The 18,427-nt window shown below is 33.3% G+C and overlaps 1 protein-coding gene across 2 annotated transcripts in view; it reads right to left on the bottom strand.

The window, feature by feature from the left end:
- Positions 1-18,427, bottom strand: part of PSMD14 (proteasome 26S subunit, non-ATPase 14) — a 98,042-nt gene that overhangs the window by 15,286 nt on the left and 64,329 nt on the right. For both annotated transcript variants that reach the window (XM_007183174.3, XM_007183175.3), the window contains 2 exons: positions 7,092-7,199; positions 791-865 (listed from right to left, as the gene is read on the bottom strand). In XM_007183174.3, the coding sequence (XP_007183236.1) occupies positions 791-865; positions 7,092-7,199 (183 nt within the window). The remainder of the gene's footprint in view (positions 1-790; positions 866-7,091; positions 7,200-18,427) is intronic.

Below are 18,427 nucleotides of genomic sequence, written 5' to 3'. Positions count from 1 at the left end.
AACTGGTCCCCTGCAGCCCCTCACTCAAAACCATGCTCAAGCACCTAGGACCTTTGAGTGAGTTTACTGGTGGCTCTGAACTTTGAAAACAATTGTTTATCAGACTTCAGAAAATCTTATACAGCACATTCTCCCCACAATATATAAATAAGACTGAAAATGGAGATGATCTGGTGGAAAGAGGGAGTAGTATGGAGAGCCCTCTTACTCCACCTCCCATACACCATATGCACTAGAATCCCTTCTAAGGTAACTTTGTGGGGAACACTTTCAACTAGTAAGAAAGGTCTTGTTTACTACTGATTATTTATGTTTGGACTTCAGAGTGCATGTAGAAATCAAAACTTAGGGGCTGTCAATAGTACTCATGTTCTTTCAAATTTTTTTAAGTCTTTCTCAGAGAGAAATACAAGAAGCTTATTTGGAGGATGACTAATTGTAATAATAAAGAAAAAAAGCAGTTCAGATTGTAATTTCAAAAAGCAATAGGCAGACTTAAATATTTCGAATTAGTTGAGAGAAAAGATTTTTATAGTTTATCATAAAACCAAACTGGAATGTTTGTTTCCTACTTCCTCTCCTGCTTTAGCGCCTACCAATAAGGTAAAGTATCTCTCAATTTGTCCAATAAAATATTCCTTTATTTTATGCTACAATTCATCAGGAATGAATAAATATTTGAAAGCATCAATGAAAGAGGTCAACAATTTAAATTCAAATATACCAGGTAATAGTTTAAATTGTTTGAAATAGATTTTTTTCCACCTCTAAGATAAAAATTTAAGCTTACCTTCTGTTCCAGTTCATTTTTCCGATAGTTAATAGTAATGGAGTAATAATGTCTGTTTAGTCCATGAATTAATGCCTATATAGACAAATGATTAGAAGAAGGACAAGTTAGTATTTTTCATCTAATAAAATAAATACAACTGTTTGAAACTGTTGACATATCCTGTAGACAATACCTTTACCATCTTCTAAAAATAACTTTTTATCCTAAATAAATATTAAACTATTTTTTTCTCAGCTACAAGTTTAGAAGTGAGATTTAGAGGTACAGGGCACACATTCTTTAAAACATGACATAGAGTCGCACAAATTCAAGTTTTAGTAGCCTTGCTCAGAGTCAGAGATATGATTTGACCTCATCATAATCTAACCTATAAATTAATTATTCATAATTTATAAATAATACATAATTTATTAAGTCTGATTTTATGATTATCTACACAGGGGGCTCTTTCTTATTTCAAAAGAGAAGCCTAAAAAGCCATAATAATATAATTATTCCTTCACCCACAACATTAATCTGGAGTTTCCGTTTTTCTTAATTCAGTTCTAATATATTAAAAATAACTGTGTCTGCATATGTCTCCAAATTAACGAAATGGAGTTTGTTTTTTACTGGGTCCAGTGACAGGCAATCTCACTAAGCAGAATTTTTTCCACTGTACTTGATCGCCAAGACAAACCGTCAAATCATCATAAAGACTGAAGCTAATGGCATGGCTTTATTAAGAAACAATAATCCTGCATGTGCTGGAATCCATTCAGAGCTGCTCAAATGTCTAACTCTAGCTACATAGGTTCAAATGAGGTCCAGAACAGTTTCTGTGGACCCCTCTATCAGCCTTCTAAGACATTAAAGTACAGAAATACACCTTGGACATATCTTCAAGTACAAAAACAAAAAGGGCTTTGGGGTTAACGCTCAGGAATCTAAAGATAAAGCTAACTAAAACAACCACCACACTAATAACTGGATTTTTACAATGTAGTCTTAAGGTGTTGAGGTAGAAGAAGAAGGGGTGGAAAGGAAACATTTGATGAGCACCTGCACCTGCTTTACACAATAAGTCTTCTAATCTTCACAACAACCCAGTAAGGTAGGCTGGTTCCATTTGTATTTTGACAGATGAGGAAATAAGACACAAATCTCAATTTGTCCTAGTTTACACCTAGTAAAAGGCAAAGCTGGGATTTGAACCCAAGTTTTTCTGACTCCAAAGCCCATGTTTTTTTCTATCATATTATGCTACAATGTATCTTAGGAAATTCTTAAATTAAGTCTTTGTACTTCAGGGATCAGAATGAAAACAAAGCATAGTCTTATTTTTAAACTTTGCTAGCAAAAATCGCCCCACCAAATACTAACCCATTTTAGGTATATACTATAACAATCCATTCTTATATTCCTAACATCTGCTATAATAAAATGGTTGCTATATGAAATTAAAGTGCTAGGAGTACCTATTAAATCCTTATTCATTTCAATAATAATCAGGAATAGTGAATTAAATTTCAGTGCCTGGATACGCTGTACTGCGTGGCTCAAAAAGTGGAGCTAATCAGTGCCTCCCTTAATCTGTACTCACCTTTATGCAAATGAGGAAGTGCATCCTCTGGGTGGAAGAATTAGAAAAAGGTGCCCAGTGCTCCAAGCAAACTCAGCCTGGCTGGAGAGCGAAGTTTAGGCTAGATTTCAGGGGCCAACTGCCCTCTCATCCAAGCACCTTTATGCAGTGCTCCAACTATATAATTCTACATAGTGGCCATAAAGCTAATAACAGGTATGGCCAAGAGACACAGAAGTCAGACATATGGGCACACAGATAGGTCCACATTTTGGAGATTAACTGTACTGCTGAAATATACAGTTTGGAACTTGAAGGCACCACCTACTTCATTTTCAATTACATTATTTAGGTGAAAGTAGTACAACTAACAGGCAGCATAAAAGATTAGCAGGGACAATAATAAAACAAATATAAATTTAAATCAAATGATATCCTCAAGCCATTTTCCAATTTCACTTACTCACTTGTTGTGTGCCCCCAAGTACATTCATCCCAAATCATAGGTAAACTGGCCATGTACAGTCCTCCTTCCATATAAACCCAAAGGCACAGGCTCTTTTATTTAGCTCAGTGAAAAATAAATTCTCTCAAATTCCCCATTCTAGTTGACATTGAATTACAAATTGTGGCAGCATACACCAAATATAAGATTAGCTTTACCAAGGGGGAGACTAGCCTTTTGACAGGGTCAAATTGCAAATTAAACATAACATACTAGCAAATGCCATAGTATGTCAGGCAGACAAAGAAGTTACATAATCAGGAAATTTCTCAAAACATCAATACTTAACTTTTAAATTTACACCTAACAAACATATGATGAATTTAGGAAATTTTAGGCAATTCTTCATTGAAACAGGATATTGTCCTGAAGCTCATTCATTAATTATTTGAAATCTGCAACAGTTTCTCATAGAAGCACCGTTAAAAAGCATGGTTCTATTCTATAGTGTTTATATTGCGGGCTAAATAATATTTCAGTGGCTGACCTGGGAAGCTAGCCACCTTTTAGAGCACTGTTTCTGGGACAATACTTTTTGGAATTACTAACAGGACTTAGCTTATTGGTTTCTTGGATATCCTGACCCTTGTTTTCTTTGCTCAAAGGCTGCCAACCTTTCAAAGAAGGAAGTTCTTCCTAGGTTGGTACTATCAGTCTAAGTGCTATTTATTCTAGACAAAGAGTGGTTTGGAGGAGGAACTAGACAAAGCAGAGTTTTGAGATCCCACTGCTTAACTTCCAGGTTATTTCTATGTTTCTTTAAGCTAATCTTTAGAGTAGAGCTTTATAATTTTGTTGGTATGACAAATTCAAAGAAAAGCACACAAATAATCATTACGGTGAAATAATACTTCATTGGCATTGTCCAGACTACTGACAAGAGGTTAGAAGTTATAACTCCATTTACTCACTGCTGTGGAAAAGCAGGCATATTATAAAGTACACAGCTTATGAACTATGTAATAACCTATTTATAGGTTCTTGATAGGTTAAAAAAGTTTCATGCTCTTAAAAAAGGCATATTTACTTAGATCTAAAGGTATATCTGTTTGCCTTATTTTACATTGATAAACTGAAAATGTGGTGCTAAATATCATCCAGTAAATCATACTTTAAAATGAATCTTTCTTTATATAAATATAATAGCTCTGAAAAGAAACAAAACATGGGCTTTGTTCCCTTTAGGGTGGAGAACTGGGTCACAAATGGCAAAAGAAGAAAAGAATTTTTGCTAAATACCTTTTCATACCTTTTGAATTTTGAGCTGTATATATACATTATCTATGCCAAAATTAAGGAATTAATGAAACTTCCAAATATAGTATAAAAGAATGAGGAGCTCTGGTTATGTACTAGTTCCTACAGTAACTCAGTGGATAACCTAGGCAAATCACAAACTGCTGGGCCTCAGTTTTCCTCACCTACAAAATCATCACAATGGTTCCTTCTAGTACAACTATTTTATAACTGTTTAACAACTACCGAAAACAATGTTTTTCAAATAATTTAACTCTGTTAGACAATGCAGTTGTACTCAGGGCTACACTTAGAGGCTCATAACCCTAGTATAATGCATCTATGCATCAACAGTTACTAAATTTCCATTCAGTTGACAACCAATCTTCATATACACTGTGGCCCTTAAGGATCTGAAACGTTGTTGAACAATTTTTAGTGGAATAGTTTCACATTTTTAGTTACTAAAATAAATGCTTGCTAACTCTCAATTCTATACATTTGACAATAACAGTCAAATGTTCCAAGTACAAAATAATACAAAGTCACATATATTAATAGAAAAGTCTATAGTACAGGTATTATACTTTTCCCTCTCTATCAGGATTATTAATGACTTCTCATTTAAAACATGAAAGTTCACATAAACTTTGTCTATTAGCTTTGTCTTGTGGCAGATACTTCAACATTGTTATTAGTGCTTTAAAAATAACATTTTCTAAAAGCAATATATGTTTCATTGTAGAAAGTTTAAGAAATATGGAGAAGGAAAAACAAGAAAAAAAATTCAATAATCCTACAACCCCCAGGTAATCAATACTAATATCATATTGTAAATATATAGGCACAGTTTATAAAATAAATATATATTTTCAAAAAGGAGAACTTGCATATGTGATTTTATAATCTTTTTCTGAACATATTTTGAACTTTCCTCAATATATTAAATAGTAGTCTACAGTATAACCCTAATATTCCCCCCCTACTTTAAGTATGATAGTAAAAAAGTCAGTGTTAGAAAAGCATTAGTAACCACGCACATGAGTGCTGATGGTACCTGTTAGGTTCCTATTCCTACCAGTAATAAGCAGGTTTAGGAACAAGATTCCTCTAAATACAAACTAACTTTCCTTCAAAATAAAAGGCATGGCCTTTCTGAAAGGCTTCTGATCCCTGAGGTAAAGATTCTGCTAACACATCTTAAAATTCTATTATGAATATCACCATTCACTTCAAGTTCTTCTGGGTTGCTTTCATTCTAGCTTGTCTTAGAAAACTAAGAAATTGTTTTAAGGTGTGCCTTTGTTCTGTCACTTTTTGGCTTGATCCCATTTGAGTGTTTCAGTATTGGAATTGTCTCAAAACTGTAAAGCACCCAGATAGATGTCTTCCTGATGGGCGCTATAAAAACTGTGAAATAAATATATATACAGATTTTAACTGGAAGCCAAAACAAACTAAAATGAAATGGAAAACAATGATGCTGTAGCTGTTATATACACAGGTCCTTTTAACTTGGGTTTGGAACCTGCTTCATAAGGTTCACCTTAAATTACAGACTATAAGGTAAAAATACAAACCGGACTGATGTAGAAAGAAACAGATTTTAATTATTTAATTAACTCAAATTTTAAGGTTAAAAACCAGTGTTTAAATGTAAAAGATGAAATCTGCAACAGGTGGCTGTTGACTTGCAATTAGTAAAAACTTCTGGCAGAAACACACCATGCAGTAATCACAATGATCTTAGACTGTGAGATGCTACTTAACAAAAAAAATAATATTTGCAAAAAAATAATGAAGCAGTATAATGCTATGGGGGTTATAAGAAAGGTCATTATCACAGGCTAAACAGGTCCAATAATATATTCTCTTGGAACATGCAAGCATGGGCTTGTCTGTACCCAATCAAAAACACTAGTAGCTTATTTCATACTCACTATACTTTGCAGTTTTCCCTGGCTTCTAAGTAATTTTTTCAAAAGGAACACACCTCAATCCTTTGAAAAACTTTTGCACTTTGATGAAGATTTCAGATGAGTGACTGCTGAAAAAGTAAGCATCTAAAAGTATAAAGTTATCAAAGTATAACCAAGCTTAACCACGGTTAACTGTCAAAGCCACAACTCCCCAAAGACAATCATATGACAGAGCAAGGTTTCAGAAGGGGAGCAGCAATAGCTACTATGATGTCTCTGTACTATGTGCTCTATTTAACCAAACACGGTATTTCTGTCCTTTTAATTAATCTTCAGAGAAGCAATTAACTATATAGACACAGGTTATGGTGCATTTAAAAACACATTTAAAATAATTTTTGCAGACAATAAAGATCTGTATAAAAACAATGAAGCATGTGGATGATACAAAGAAAACATTAATCACTCAGGAGGATATTAAGTGTCTGAATAACTGTAATAATGGTGGTTGACATCACTAGAAAGAACAAGATATAAACTCTAATCAAAAGAAATATGTAGTTGTGTTTTGTATGATTTGTTTTAAAAGTAGGGATTAAGCCAAAAAAAGAAAAAAGAAAAAGGTAAAAATATTTAAGTACTATTTAGGAACTGCTTCTGGGGACCTCTTAAAGTATACAACAATTTACCATTATTTACTACTATAAGAAATGTCTACTAACCAAATCAATAATCATACCATGATACCTAATGCACTCCACCTAAAACCCCTACCAGTCCTTTACTACAGTGTTAACCGTGCAAAGCTGTAAGGTACTCTCAAGATTAAGGCTCTACTATGCCCCCCCAAAAGGGTGTCCTCAAACTATGTTAGGAAAGTTTAAAGACTTCACTGAAAGCAGACTCATATGTGAGCAAATCTAACTTTTGCAACACTATTTCCATAATCTCCTTTTAAAGCACAAGAAAAATTGCAAAACAAATTAATATGCTAAGTATTGGATCTTAAAATGGTCATTTATAACAGGCATTTAAAATGTAAAACAGTTTTAACACATTATCAAATACAGGCATTACCTGGATAGATGGCTTGTTTAGGTGACCCAGATTTGAGGTTGTTTGTCTTGGTTCATGTCCTAAGACCATCATATTAGCATTGATCAATCTGAAGGCATCAATAACAACCTGTAAAAAAACAAGGTGTCAGGTCATTTCTTTTTTAAAAAGCAAGTGATGGTGCCAAGCAACACTGGACAAGGCATGATCAACTTGCATCTGTTTCTGGCCTATTTCCAGAAAATCATTTAATTATAATATTAATAAAAAAGAACCTCCTGCTGACTGCGCCATCAGCACACCACCCTCTATCTTGTAATGTAAGGTGACACCAATTATTGCAATTTTCATGAAGCAGTAAAGGGAAATATTAACTTTGCATCTTTATTATTGAAATACGTCATTACTAAACTTACACCAAACAGCCTTCATTGGTGTGCATATGTCTGTCACCTAAATTTTACCTAATCAAAATGAATGACAAAGAGAAACTAAAACTGAAAGTGAGCACAAGCTAAGGGACCACATCTAAAGCCCAGCCCTGTCACATCAATTATACCACCACAGTACTTGAAATGACAACAAAATTACAACCAGCAAGGCACTTGCTCCACGTATTCTCTTCTAGTCAGATACCTTTTACTTCTTGTGACTATAAAAGACTTTGTACCTTGTCTGATGGCCTTAAATGTCCAAGCCACTGTCAAGAATACGAGGCACAATACAAGAAAACCAAGGTCATCCGTGCTTTAAGCCAGGAACATGGTATAGAATGATACAGCCCTAAGTTCATAGTAAAGAAATAGCAATAGGTATCCTCTTTTTGCCTAGGTGTATTCAAAATTTCTGTAGAGAAACACTTCAAATTCTTACATGATACAAATCATCTCTTAGCTCATATATTAAGAGATTTAACAAGAATCACATACTATCTGAATGCTTTTCTCTGTTCATTATCATGGATTTGAAAGAACTTGTTAAAGCTTTTAAATGTTGTTAAGTTTTATGTAAAGAACCGGGGATCTTAAGACAGATGCCTCTTTCAGGGAATGTAAATCAATTACCTAGAGAATAAACTCAATACATTCTTCACATAAAAATATCTTAAAGCAGGGTAATAAAGTTATTTCTAGATTTGCCTTTAAAAGTGCTAAACAACTGAGATTTATCAATGTTTTAAAAGCTATTGTCAACTAGACTGTTTCTCATTTGTATAATTATTGTTTGAGGATACTAAGGGATTAAAAAAAATTTATTTCCAAAATAAGCCAACTGGAATCTAATCAAGTCTGAAAAATCTGTAATAAGTATTACTAAATGCTATATGCTAAAGAATAAGATTTAAAGAAAGAAAGAAAGGAAAAATCACCCTTTCTAAAAAGCTGCCATGAAGGGCCAACGGTACTAATGAATACAAACTTACACCAAAGCACTATGACAAGTGACTCAATCTAAGGGCCTCCATCTACTCTGGCAATCCCCACCCCCGCCCCAAAACTTTGAATTTTGCTTTTATTTCTAACAGTTTGAATTTCCCCAAAGATTCCTCTTGCCTTAAGATAAAACCAAGTATCCCCAGAACATGCACGATTTAATACTTTGTGAAAACTTTTTTCTTTTTACACAGTAACTATAATCGACTTAACTTTCACAATTATGTATAAATAAATATGGCCTAGGTTTATACCCCTTGCTTATACTTAAATTTTTTTCTAATCACATTTTCATAAAGTAATAAGTACTACTATCAAACATGCTTTAATCAGATATTATCATAAATAATTTCAAACAATTGTTTAAAAACATATAAAAGTAAAATTTTCTAAAATTTTCTACTAAAAAGCACATAAAAATAAGATAAAATGTAGGCTAAAGAAGGGAAAAGAGACCATTTTGATAGACAGATGTACAACTTAAATAAATACAAAATTAAGAATTGCTTCCCTAACCAATAGCAGTAAATATTTAAGAGCAAAGCATCATTTTGGTCCAATTGTTTTTAGAATACTTGGATTCCATTTAAAGATTTCAGTATCATTTGTAGAAAAAGAACACTTCTACAAAACTATGAAAATTCCACAATATATCACAAAGTATCTTTTTTATAATGAATGCTTTCAAACTAGAACAGGAGACCAGCTATTTTACACAAAAAAAATCTCTGTAATATTTCTCTGGAATATTATTAACAGGTGTGAAACTTCGTAAAAGGGAAATGAAAATACCAGCTAAAGAGATATCATGATCAATTAAAAACAATCTGAAATTTAGAAATTTTAATTCTATTTAAAATTAAGAGGAAAAATCCAAGAATTTAATATACTGTTCAACTAGTAAATGATGGCCTATACGAAATGAAATGTTTAGAATGACGATTTCTGAGTAGCAATATGAAAGCCAATAGAAAATGAACACTTTACACTAAGATTAAAAGAATTTGCTGCCATCACTATAGCAACTGTCTTAAGGAAACTAACATGTTCAACAACCTGCAGACCAAAATTAGATTTAGTACACAATAAAAATATAAATATGGCAATATAGTCTACATTTTAATTTCTGTACAATTTTATAATTGCTTTTTGTGCTGTAAGAATAAGTGGGTTTCTCCTTTAGAGCAGCCTATCAAAATAGACTCATTAATGTCCAGTGCACTAATGAGCAATGGGTGAAGAAGGTGTTAATTATGCCACAGTAAGATTCAAGAAAAAGCCTTGGTGAGCACTTGGAGGTGTGTATAAGCTGAAGGCATTTCTCCATGTTTATGTATTTACAGCATGATGCAACAGAATGACAGCAAAGTGGTCACTCCATGGATGAGAACAGAAATCTTAGATACAATATACTGAACAAAGAACCCCCAAGGATTAATTAAGGTATGGGAGGGGGGCAGGGGAAAAATTCATTTTTTTGAGCTACATGAATTTTCTAAATGGTTTGTTTTAAAGTATATATACATTAAACCAGTTCAGCTTATGTCTTATAAGGCTATAAATCCAAAAAGTAATTTAGCCAAAAAACTTTGCACAAAAACTACCTCCTTAATATGTACTAACAAAAACTTCCAAGCTAAAGTATGACGAATATTTTCAGAAATATGAAGCTAGACTTTTATATTTCCTTTCCATGATGCAGTCCTACGCACCACATTGAATCTCTATTCACCAGCCTGACCATTTAATTTTTTCTGGTACAAGTGCCTTGAGACTTTTCAGAGGTCACTGCAACAGTAGACAGCTTATAACAAAACCATTAGCAGTTTGGTTAGCTTAGGGAAACCTCTTACTTTCCTTTTTTGTTTATTATCACTGCATGAATCTGCAGCATATGATAGTTTATAATTTCTCAGGCTTGTTAAATTCATGTTAAAGGTCTGTTTTCTTGTTGAATAAATTTTGTTCATATAATGCTGCCTATTTCATACACTCAGTCTTTAATAGCACCTTTGGTCTATGCGCAACTCACAGATCAAAACAGAGGACTAAAATAGGGGTTGATGATGCTATTTACATGTGTGATTCCTGCTGTCTTCTTGTTAGTAGCTTTAATATAATAGAAGACCTTGTCTGTTTTGTAATTAACACATCTTTACTGGAGAGATATTTGGAAGTGATTGCTGTGAATATACTGGTTAGTAAAATAAACACAATCACACACCACTTTCTGTTATCAGACAAATTTGTGAATTGTACACATTATACCCCAGATCAACAAACTGTGATATAACAGCCAAGTAGAAGACACATATTTATATAACCCTTTATTTTTCTGAAAATATGTATTCACTCTGACCTTGCAAATATAATTAGCTTGTGGGATGTGCAGATTTCAGTACCATGGTTGCTTTACTAATTGCAACTCTTGGAAATAGATACTAAATATTTGGAAGCTGCCAATACAAAATAAAAACTGCATCTTTTTTGTACATCTGTCTTAGCTTATAAAAGCAAAATAGTTTTAAAAACAATACTGTGTTCCACATTTATTCCAAGCACACCCAAGGGTCAAAGACCTATCATTTCATTTTAGCAACGAATCTGGTTTAGGACACAAAACTGTAATTATTTTCAAATTCGGTTTAATCCATAATTTTTTGGCTTCTTTCATGAGTATAGTACAGTTTATCCAATATGCTATTTATTTTTAAATTCATGTTTTCATATCAACTGCTAGGTCACTGAAAGACTAGACTAAATTTCTAAAGCACCAATGTATGGTTCCCAATTTTTACACTCAAAGGAGACTAATTTTTAAGTAAAGCTTGTAAAATTAATTTAATACAAAGGTGTTTGAAAGAAAAATGCACAAGCACTTCTGGCAGTAAATACTGTAATTCATAATTTCTCTCCCTCCCCACCCCCCTCTCTTTTTCTGTTTAACAGTAGCTGCCTTTGGCATTCCCAGCTGCCCTTACATTGAAGTCAATGACTATGGGAAGTGTTTATATATAAAATGAGCTGGAAGAAAAAAAGCTTGAAAAAAAAAAATTCAGACCTCAAAATCAATGTCAAACATCAAGAAAAGAAAAAAGTTACAATTCAGTGACCAGTTAGGTTACATATTTAAACACATATAAACCCACCACCATAAAAAATAAGTCTCTAAATGACTATAAAAATGCTAGGTGTGGAAATCAAATACCCTTTATCACCTAGAAATGACCTGTTATCAACTGCTTAGGTTGTTTCTAGATTCTTTAAAAATTAAGGGTGCACGTGACCTGGGAAGTACTGCTGGGGTTTGTGACCCGTTCGTTACTTCTGCTGCCGTGCACTGCCAGGCATCTATAAGAGAAAAACATCTTATGTCTCTTGTAAGCCCACAGCATAAAAAATTCAAAGAAATCTTACTTTTTATGCCATTTCCAATGAAAAGCACTAAGAACTAAAACTGACTCATGCCAAGTGCATATCACTGAATTGCTGTGATTTCTTAGTCTCAACTTTGCAACATGGAAATTATTTATAAAATGTCAATTTTAGCTCTGGAAAAGAAATTCCTATGTGTATGTACATTTTCTTTCTTCATCCTTGGAGAATTGCTTATTGTAGCTAGAGATCTGTAGTACAACTTCAATATATTGGGAGAAAAGGGGATGGAGTATAACTAGCATAATGTACTTTTTTTTGACAAGTGAAGACATGCATCAAAATTCAAACAGTAAAGCCACCGTTCTGGATATATATACTTTAATAAAAACAAATCGATCTCTAAAAACTAGTATGGTGAAAGGTAATTAAACATTTTTAGATTCACGAAACTTTCTAAAAAGAATATAGTTATGTCATAAAATAAATTTAGCAAAATTTTTACAGTGTATGCATGTACTCAGTATGGTATAGGTATTTAAATGCTTAGGACACTCTGCAGTCAGAAGCCTGCCTAAGTTAGAATTCTGGTTCTAACACTTGCTAGTTATTGAGCTAAGATAACTGTTATTTAACTTCTCAATGTCTCCATTTGCTCATGAATGACACCATTTAATGATAAGATTAAATGAAATAATATGTGTGTACCTACCACTATAGTTCTTAGTGTTTTTAACTGTGGCGCTCATGGACTTGCCTAGCTCAGATCTCCTTTCAGTAGAACCTACTGTAGACAGCATAGCTGACTCACAAACTCCAGATGCTACACTTTTGGATCCTCTGGGGGTTCACCCCAGGTCAAACCTCCCTTGGGCTACTCCCAGCCAATGTCTGAGCACAGCAGGGGTACTACAAACCTAGCCATTCCTGCCAAATAAGGGCTTCTTCTAAAGGACAACTGTCTCAAGGACTCCCCAACAGCCTGGCTGAAACTTTCTTAGGAACATGCTGCAGTCTGACCCCCTTCCTACCCAATCCTACTTTCTCTTTCTCCTTCCGCACAGTCAGACAGATTGAATCCCATTTTGGCGTTTGCTTCTTGTAGCACTCAACCTGACCAGTAAACTAAGCAGAATACTGCTACTGCAATACAGTGTTAAAGTTAGAAAAAAGCCACCCCCAAAATCAAATCAGAATTATAAATTTGGTATCCACAGACATTTGGCATATGAAAATACCAACAGGAAATTAGGGAGACACCTTTAAAGACATATTTCCCTAGGAAAATTCCTAAATAAAATAAAGAAAAAATGTAACAGTTATACTGAATATTATCTCTTTTAAAAAATGACAATATGCCTAGAATTTTGATACTCCTCTATGATAGGTATTTCTAGAATTATAGGTGACGAATAAACAGTGAACTTAAAAACTGAACTCTTCAGGGACTATTAATGAGCTACAAGATACTAGCATCTTTGGGTTACTGGTCAGATAACCAACTCAGAGTACCAATCCTATCTGGTGGCTACCCTGTCAGCCAACACAAAATGAGCAAGTGACTTCAGATTCCCCTCTAGTAGACAAACGAAAGCAACACAATTGGTATGCTTATTGACAGTCCCACATAAAGTAAAGGAATAAAAGGCTCTAGAGACTAAGGGCTAGGGCTCACCCATGTTAGAAAGGCAGTAAGGAGGGGCTAAGGGAAATAAAAGACTTACATACATTTCTTGTGCTTTAACATTACCTTCAAAGAAAAATACAAATATATCCTTCAGACTGCCATCTCTCAAAAAATATAGCCATTTTCATAGGAAAAATATGCAAAGGTCAGTTACTTTGCTATGTATGACTTTTACATATTTTTATTGGGCTTGTTAAAATATCATATAGAAATTATATTGTCTAATACTCAACAACCAAGAGGTAGGTATTAATATTCTCAATTTATGGATAAGGAAACTGAGGTTCCGAGGACTTGAATAAATTAAATGAGATGACAACCAGTAAGTGACACCACTATCATTTGTACACACACAGCATGCCAAAGCCAGTACTCTTCATCACCAAGCTATTTGATGTAACAGTTATCCTAACACAAAAGCAAGAAAAGATCACTCTTAGATTCAGTTACTTCACAGCAAGGTTTGTGTTTTATTCACCACTGAATATCCATTCCCCAGCAGAGTACCTGGGGCACCTAATATGGTGCAGAATAAATATCTATTAAAATGAAAAGCTCCAAGAAAGCATTTTTCGTTATGTTTTTTGGGGTTTTTTTTGGGCCACACTGCGCTGCATATGGGATCTTAGTTCCCTGACCAGATATCTAACCCACACCCCGTGCAGTGGAAGCACGGAGTCTTAACCTCTAGGCAGCCAGTGAAGTCCCTTTGGTACCTGTTTTATATAAAGTTTTACCATTGAATGCCCCCACAAATTCATTACCTATAAAAATCTAATCACTAGCTTTACAAAATATATACTTCCCATTTCCTTATCACCGCTCAGTTTTGAATTCATGAAACACTCAAATATCACAAAGCACTGACTTGTTTTTAATTAGGAATAAAAACTGCATACAGAAAAGCTATTTGGAATGTAAAAAGTGGCAGTGGGCATCTACTGAAAAGCTTACTAGTAGTCTAAGAATAATTACTGATTATTAGAATAATAATCAACTATGACTTAAAAGAAAATTTACCACCATAATCAATTCTACCCTCTTCAGGAAATTACAGTGATAACAACAGACTAAACCCGCCAAAGCGAAGTCCCAGGCCCAGAAACATCCTCACGATCAACAAGGGTTAATGTCAAATCATTTGAATATGATCTTAAACAATTAATATACATGGGCTACGCAAAGGCCTTTTATACAAAGTCATAGTTTCCATTTTCCGGTACAACACTGGTATTAAGGACAGGGAAGGAGATCTTACTCTCCTGTGTGTCCATTGTATGCCTGGCACACAGTAATGATCAATAAATGTCTGTTGAATGAATGACCAGGGATCATTAGATTGGGGAAAGAAAAGCATTCAAGAGGCAAAAGGGTCAATAAATAATATTCTTATAGATAATGGGACATTGTTTTAAAGGTTTTCCTATATCTTTACAGAAACAGCTGAATTCAAACTAATTTGAAGCAGATGTCTATCACTCAAATGTATAGCAATTACTAAACAATAATAAATTCGCTCAGAAATTATATTACTAATACAGAAGCTCTAAATTAAAAGAACAAAACTAAGAACTGTTAGTTCTATATCAGATTTATGCTTCTTAGAATTTTAAACATAAAATTGCTTTAAAATTCTTAGCTGACAATTTCTGATTATATCAGCTAAATTAATGTTATAAACTATTAAGTCTATCAGGAATAGTACATGCATATTAGCACCTAAAATATTTTCTTAGACATCCTCACAGATTATGTCTAAGAGTGTTATAAAACTTCAAATTGATACTAGGAGTAAAAAACAGGACGCAAACAGAAGATAATATAGTAACTAACCTTGTTCCAAGAGTTGGGTGAGTATGCTCCCAGAGCTATATTAGGAACGGAAATAGAATTTTTATGTGTCCTATTTTCTATTTTTCTCTTTCAGTCTGAAAAACTAGGCAAAGGAAAGGTATGTGTATGTATACAATTTGAGATCAGAATTATTCAGCCCCAATTAACCTTTATGGGATACTGATTAACAGAAAATCTTATGAATGACAGCTATTCTAAATATCTTCCACTACCTTTGGAAGACAAATGACATGATAAACTTGAACTCTAGCTCTGATTACACAAGGTTCGGATTCATCAAGGTTAATGTCTATGAACAAACTGGCTCACTGACCTTGTCAATCTCATGTTTCACTCATTTAATAAGTGATCACCACTAATGTATACAAATTACTTACTAAACCTCACAAAATTAGCTGCAGTTTTCTTTCTAAAAGTCTGAATTGGTAACAGCTGACCAGTGAAACATTCATTCCTGGTTTTACCTTATAAACATTTATTTAAAAAAAAAAACTACTTTTTGCAGACACTGCATCAATTCCAAGATATGGAAACATTTCTCCCTTAAAAGAAGCTCCAATCTTGTGAGAGAGACAACATACAGACAGGTGAAATGAAACACAAAATGGTTTTAATCACATCAATCACTTCAAAGGCCAGAATTTTAAAGTAATATATTCATTTTCTTTTTCATCAGCATGCCCCAAAGAAATATGTTGGAAAAATAGTAAGTGCTCAATAAAAAAATCAGCTGAATCAGAAGAGTATTCCTAAATTAGTCTGAACGTACAAAATATAAACGGGAAAGTTTTCATTTCTTTTGTAATTATTACCTTCATCTTCCTAAAGTGAGCAAGTTAGTAATTAATTTATAGACTTGTTCTTAACAACATTTTCAGAAATACTCACATTCTATTTTTTTAAATATGCTAGTTGTTTTTCCTGTTAAGTATCAATTATTTTAATCTTCAGAATAATAAAGTGATATTTATTGCACACCTTCTATATGCATGTGCACCGTAATGATTATATATATCACTTCATAATATTCATAATATAATACTATGAGATAGTTACTAAAATCCCTGTTTTATAGATGAGAAAACCGAAGCTCAAGAAGATTAGGTAAGTTGCTCAAGGTCATGCTACAAAGAAGAGATAAAAATTGGATTCTAATACAGGCCTGATCCCAAAGTCTGTGCTCTTTACTTTATGCCCAGGCTTTATGGTATATAATTTTTAATAACAATAAGAAAATGTTAAAACAAAACTATTAGTGGAGTAGTTTAAAATCTCCACCATCTTAAAACTTTCGAATACAAAATTTCTTGGGTAAGTAAAATATTTTCCCCCTTACCTTGAAAACGACATGACCTTCTAGATATCTGAAAATAAAAGGTAAGCTCCTGTAACATCCATTCCCTAATTCTTTCCTCCTATATTTGTAGTTACTCTTCAGAGTCCTACCTTTTCTGTAAAACGCTGATTAAAAGACAACAATAACAGAGTGATGTCCTTAAAATTCAGTCCAAGCTTCATTTACTTTGTGCAGTCTACACTGATTTCTGCCTACTTTTAATCTGCATTTACTATGTTTGCTATACAAGTACTATTTTATTGCATATTGACACATAAAAGGTTCTAAATAAGTATTTGTTGAATTATTTGTCACTAGCAACCAATTTAATACTTAGTTACAGAAACAAAGCAGTATCAGTATAATTTGTATTATGTCAGTATGCAGTGCAGGATTACCAGCACATAACTAGCAGAATGTTATCTGGCTCACTAGTGACACTAAATGTATATGACTTATCTTCTCAAAAAGACTAAGACCATTTTTTATTTAATTTGTATCCCCAAATCATTAGCATACAGGCATATCAGCTGTACTTAAGAAATACCTGATGATGAGTTGATCTGAAACTAAACACCACATTTTCAGAAGCCCATTGAGTATTTCCAATCAAAGTAAATAAAAAATCTTCAAGAAAGTCCAGCCAGTGTGAAGATTTATTTGGGATAAAGGGTTTTTAGTGATTGCTTTGTTTTCAAAATAGAGAACAGACACAAAGATTGTTTGGAGTTAGCAGGTAACATGTGAACATTTTACTAACAGGAATCCTTACAAGAAAATTAGTTCTCAAAAGTAGTCATAGTTGTAGGCCAGTTTTCTGACTTTGCACAAAGTGACTGTTCTTTTTGCCCTAATGAAGAAGTATAGTCATATTACAAGTTGAATTTACTTCTAAATTTGTTGCTGGATTAAGTCCAGTTGTAGGCTGAATATACAGGATAACAAAACATTAAGCAAGAGGTTGCCACCATGCCACTTGAGAACTGAAGTTTAAAATATTTTAATACGTGTTTTCTTTACAAGTAAACTAAAACAGAATCTTAAAAACTATTTCACTGGTAAGTTTTGAGTGGAGTTCACTGGTAATTTCTATAAGCTTACACTCCATTTAAATTACAAATGTTATTATCATTGATTTTTCACCTGTATCATTTTTAAACATTTCCAGGATTATGTGATATACAGAGTGATATGGATTCTTTATCATATAGTACATTTTATTTTTTATGTTGGTCTCAATGTTTGGTCCTAGGGATGTCACAAAAGCTGACAGACATGAGTCTGTCTAAGCTGTTTTTAATTAATAGAAAAATACTATATGAGAAAATCAATTAATATATAATACCTACTAAAAATAGTACACAGAACTCTCGAGAACTCTGAGAAAATGTGCAGCTCCTTCCTCTTGACTTATGTTGAAGGGAATGACATCTACACACGTAAATAAGAAAAGGCCCTGCAATGACTTTGGTACTCATTTTCCATTCCTGAGTTATTCTAATTACATTGTTCATAACTGTCTAATATTAAAGAGCCAGTAAACAGCTTGAGTTCTGAAATTTTACAGACCTAGATTTGTATCCTTGTTCTGCTGCTTAATACATAATTGTATGATTTTGGGCAAAGTAATCTTTTTGACCCTAAATTTTTATACCCTTTCATTGACAAACGG

This window comes from Balaenoptera acutorostrata, chromosome 8 (genome assembly GCF_949987535.1).
Source record: "Balaenoptera acutorostrata chromosome 8, mBalAcu1.1, whole genome shotgun sequence".
NCBI classification, from domain to species: domain Eukaryota; kingdom Metazoa; phylum Chordata; class Mammalia; order Artiodactyla; family Balaenopteridae; genus Balaenoptera; species Balaenoptera acutorostrata.
This window is presented reverse-complemented; position numbering and strand designations above follow the sequence as displayed.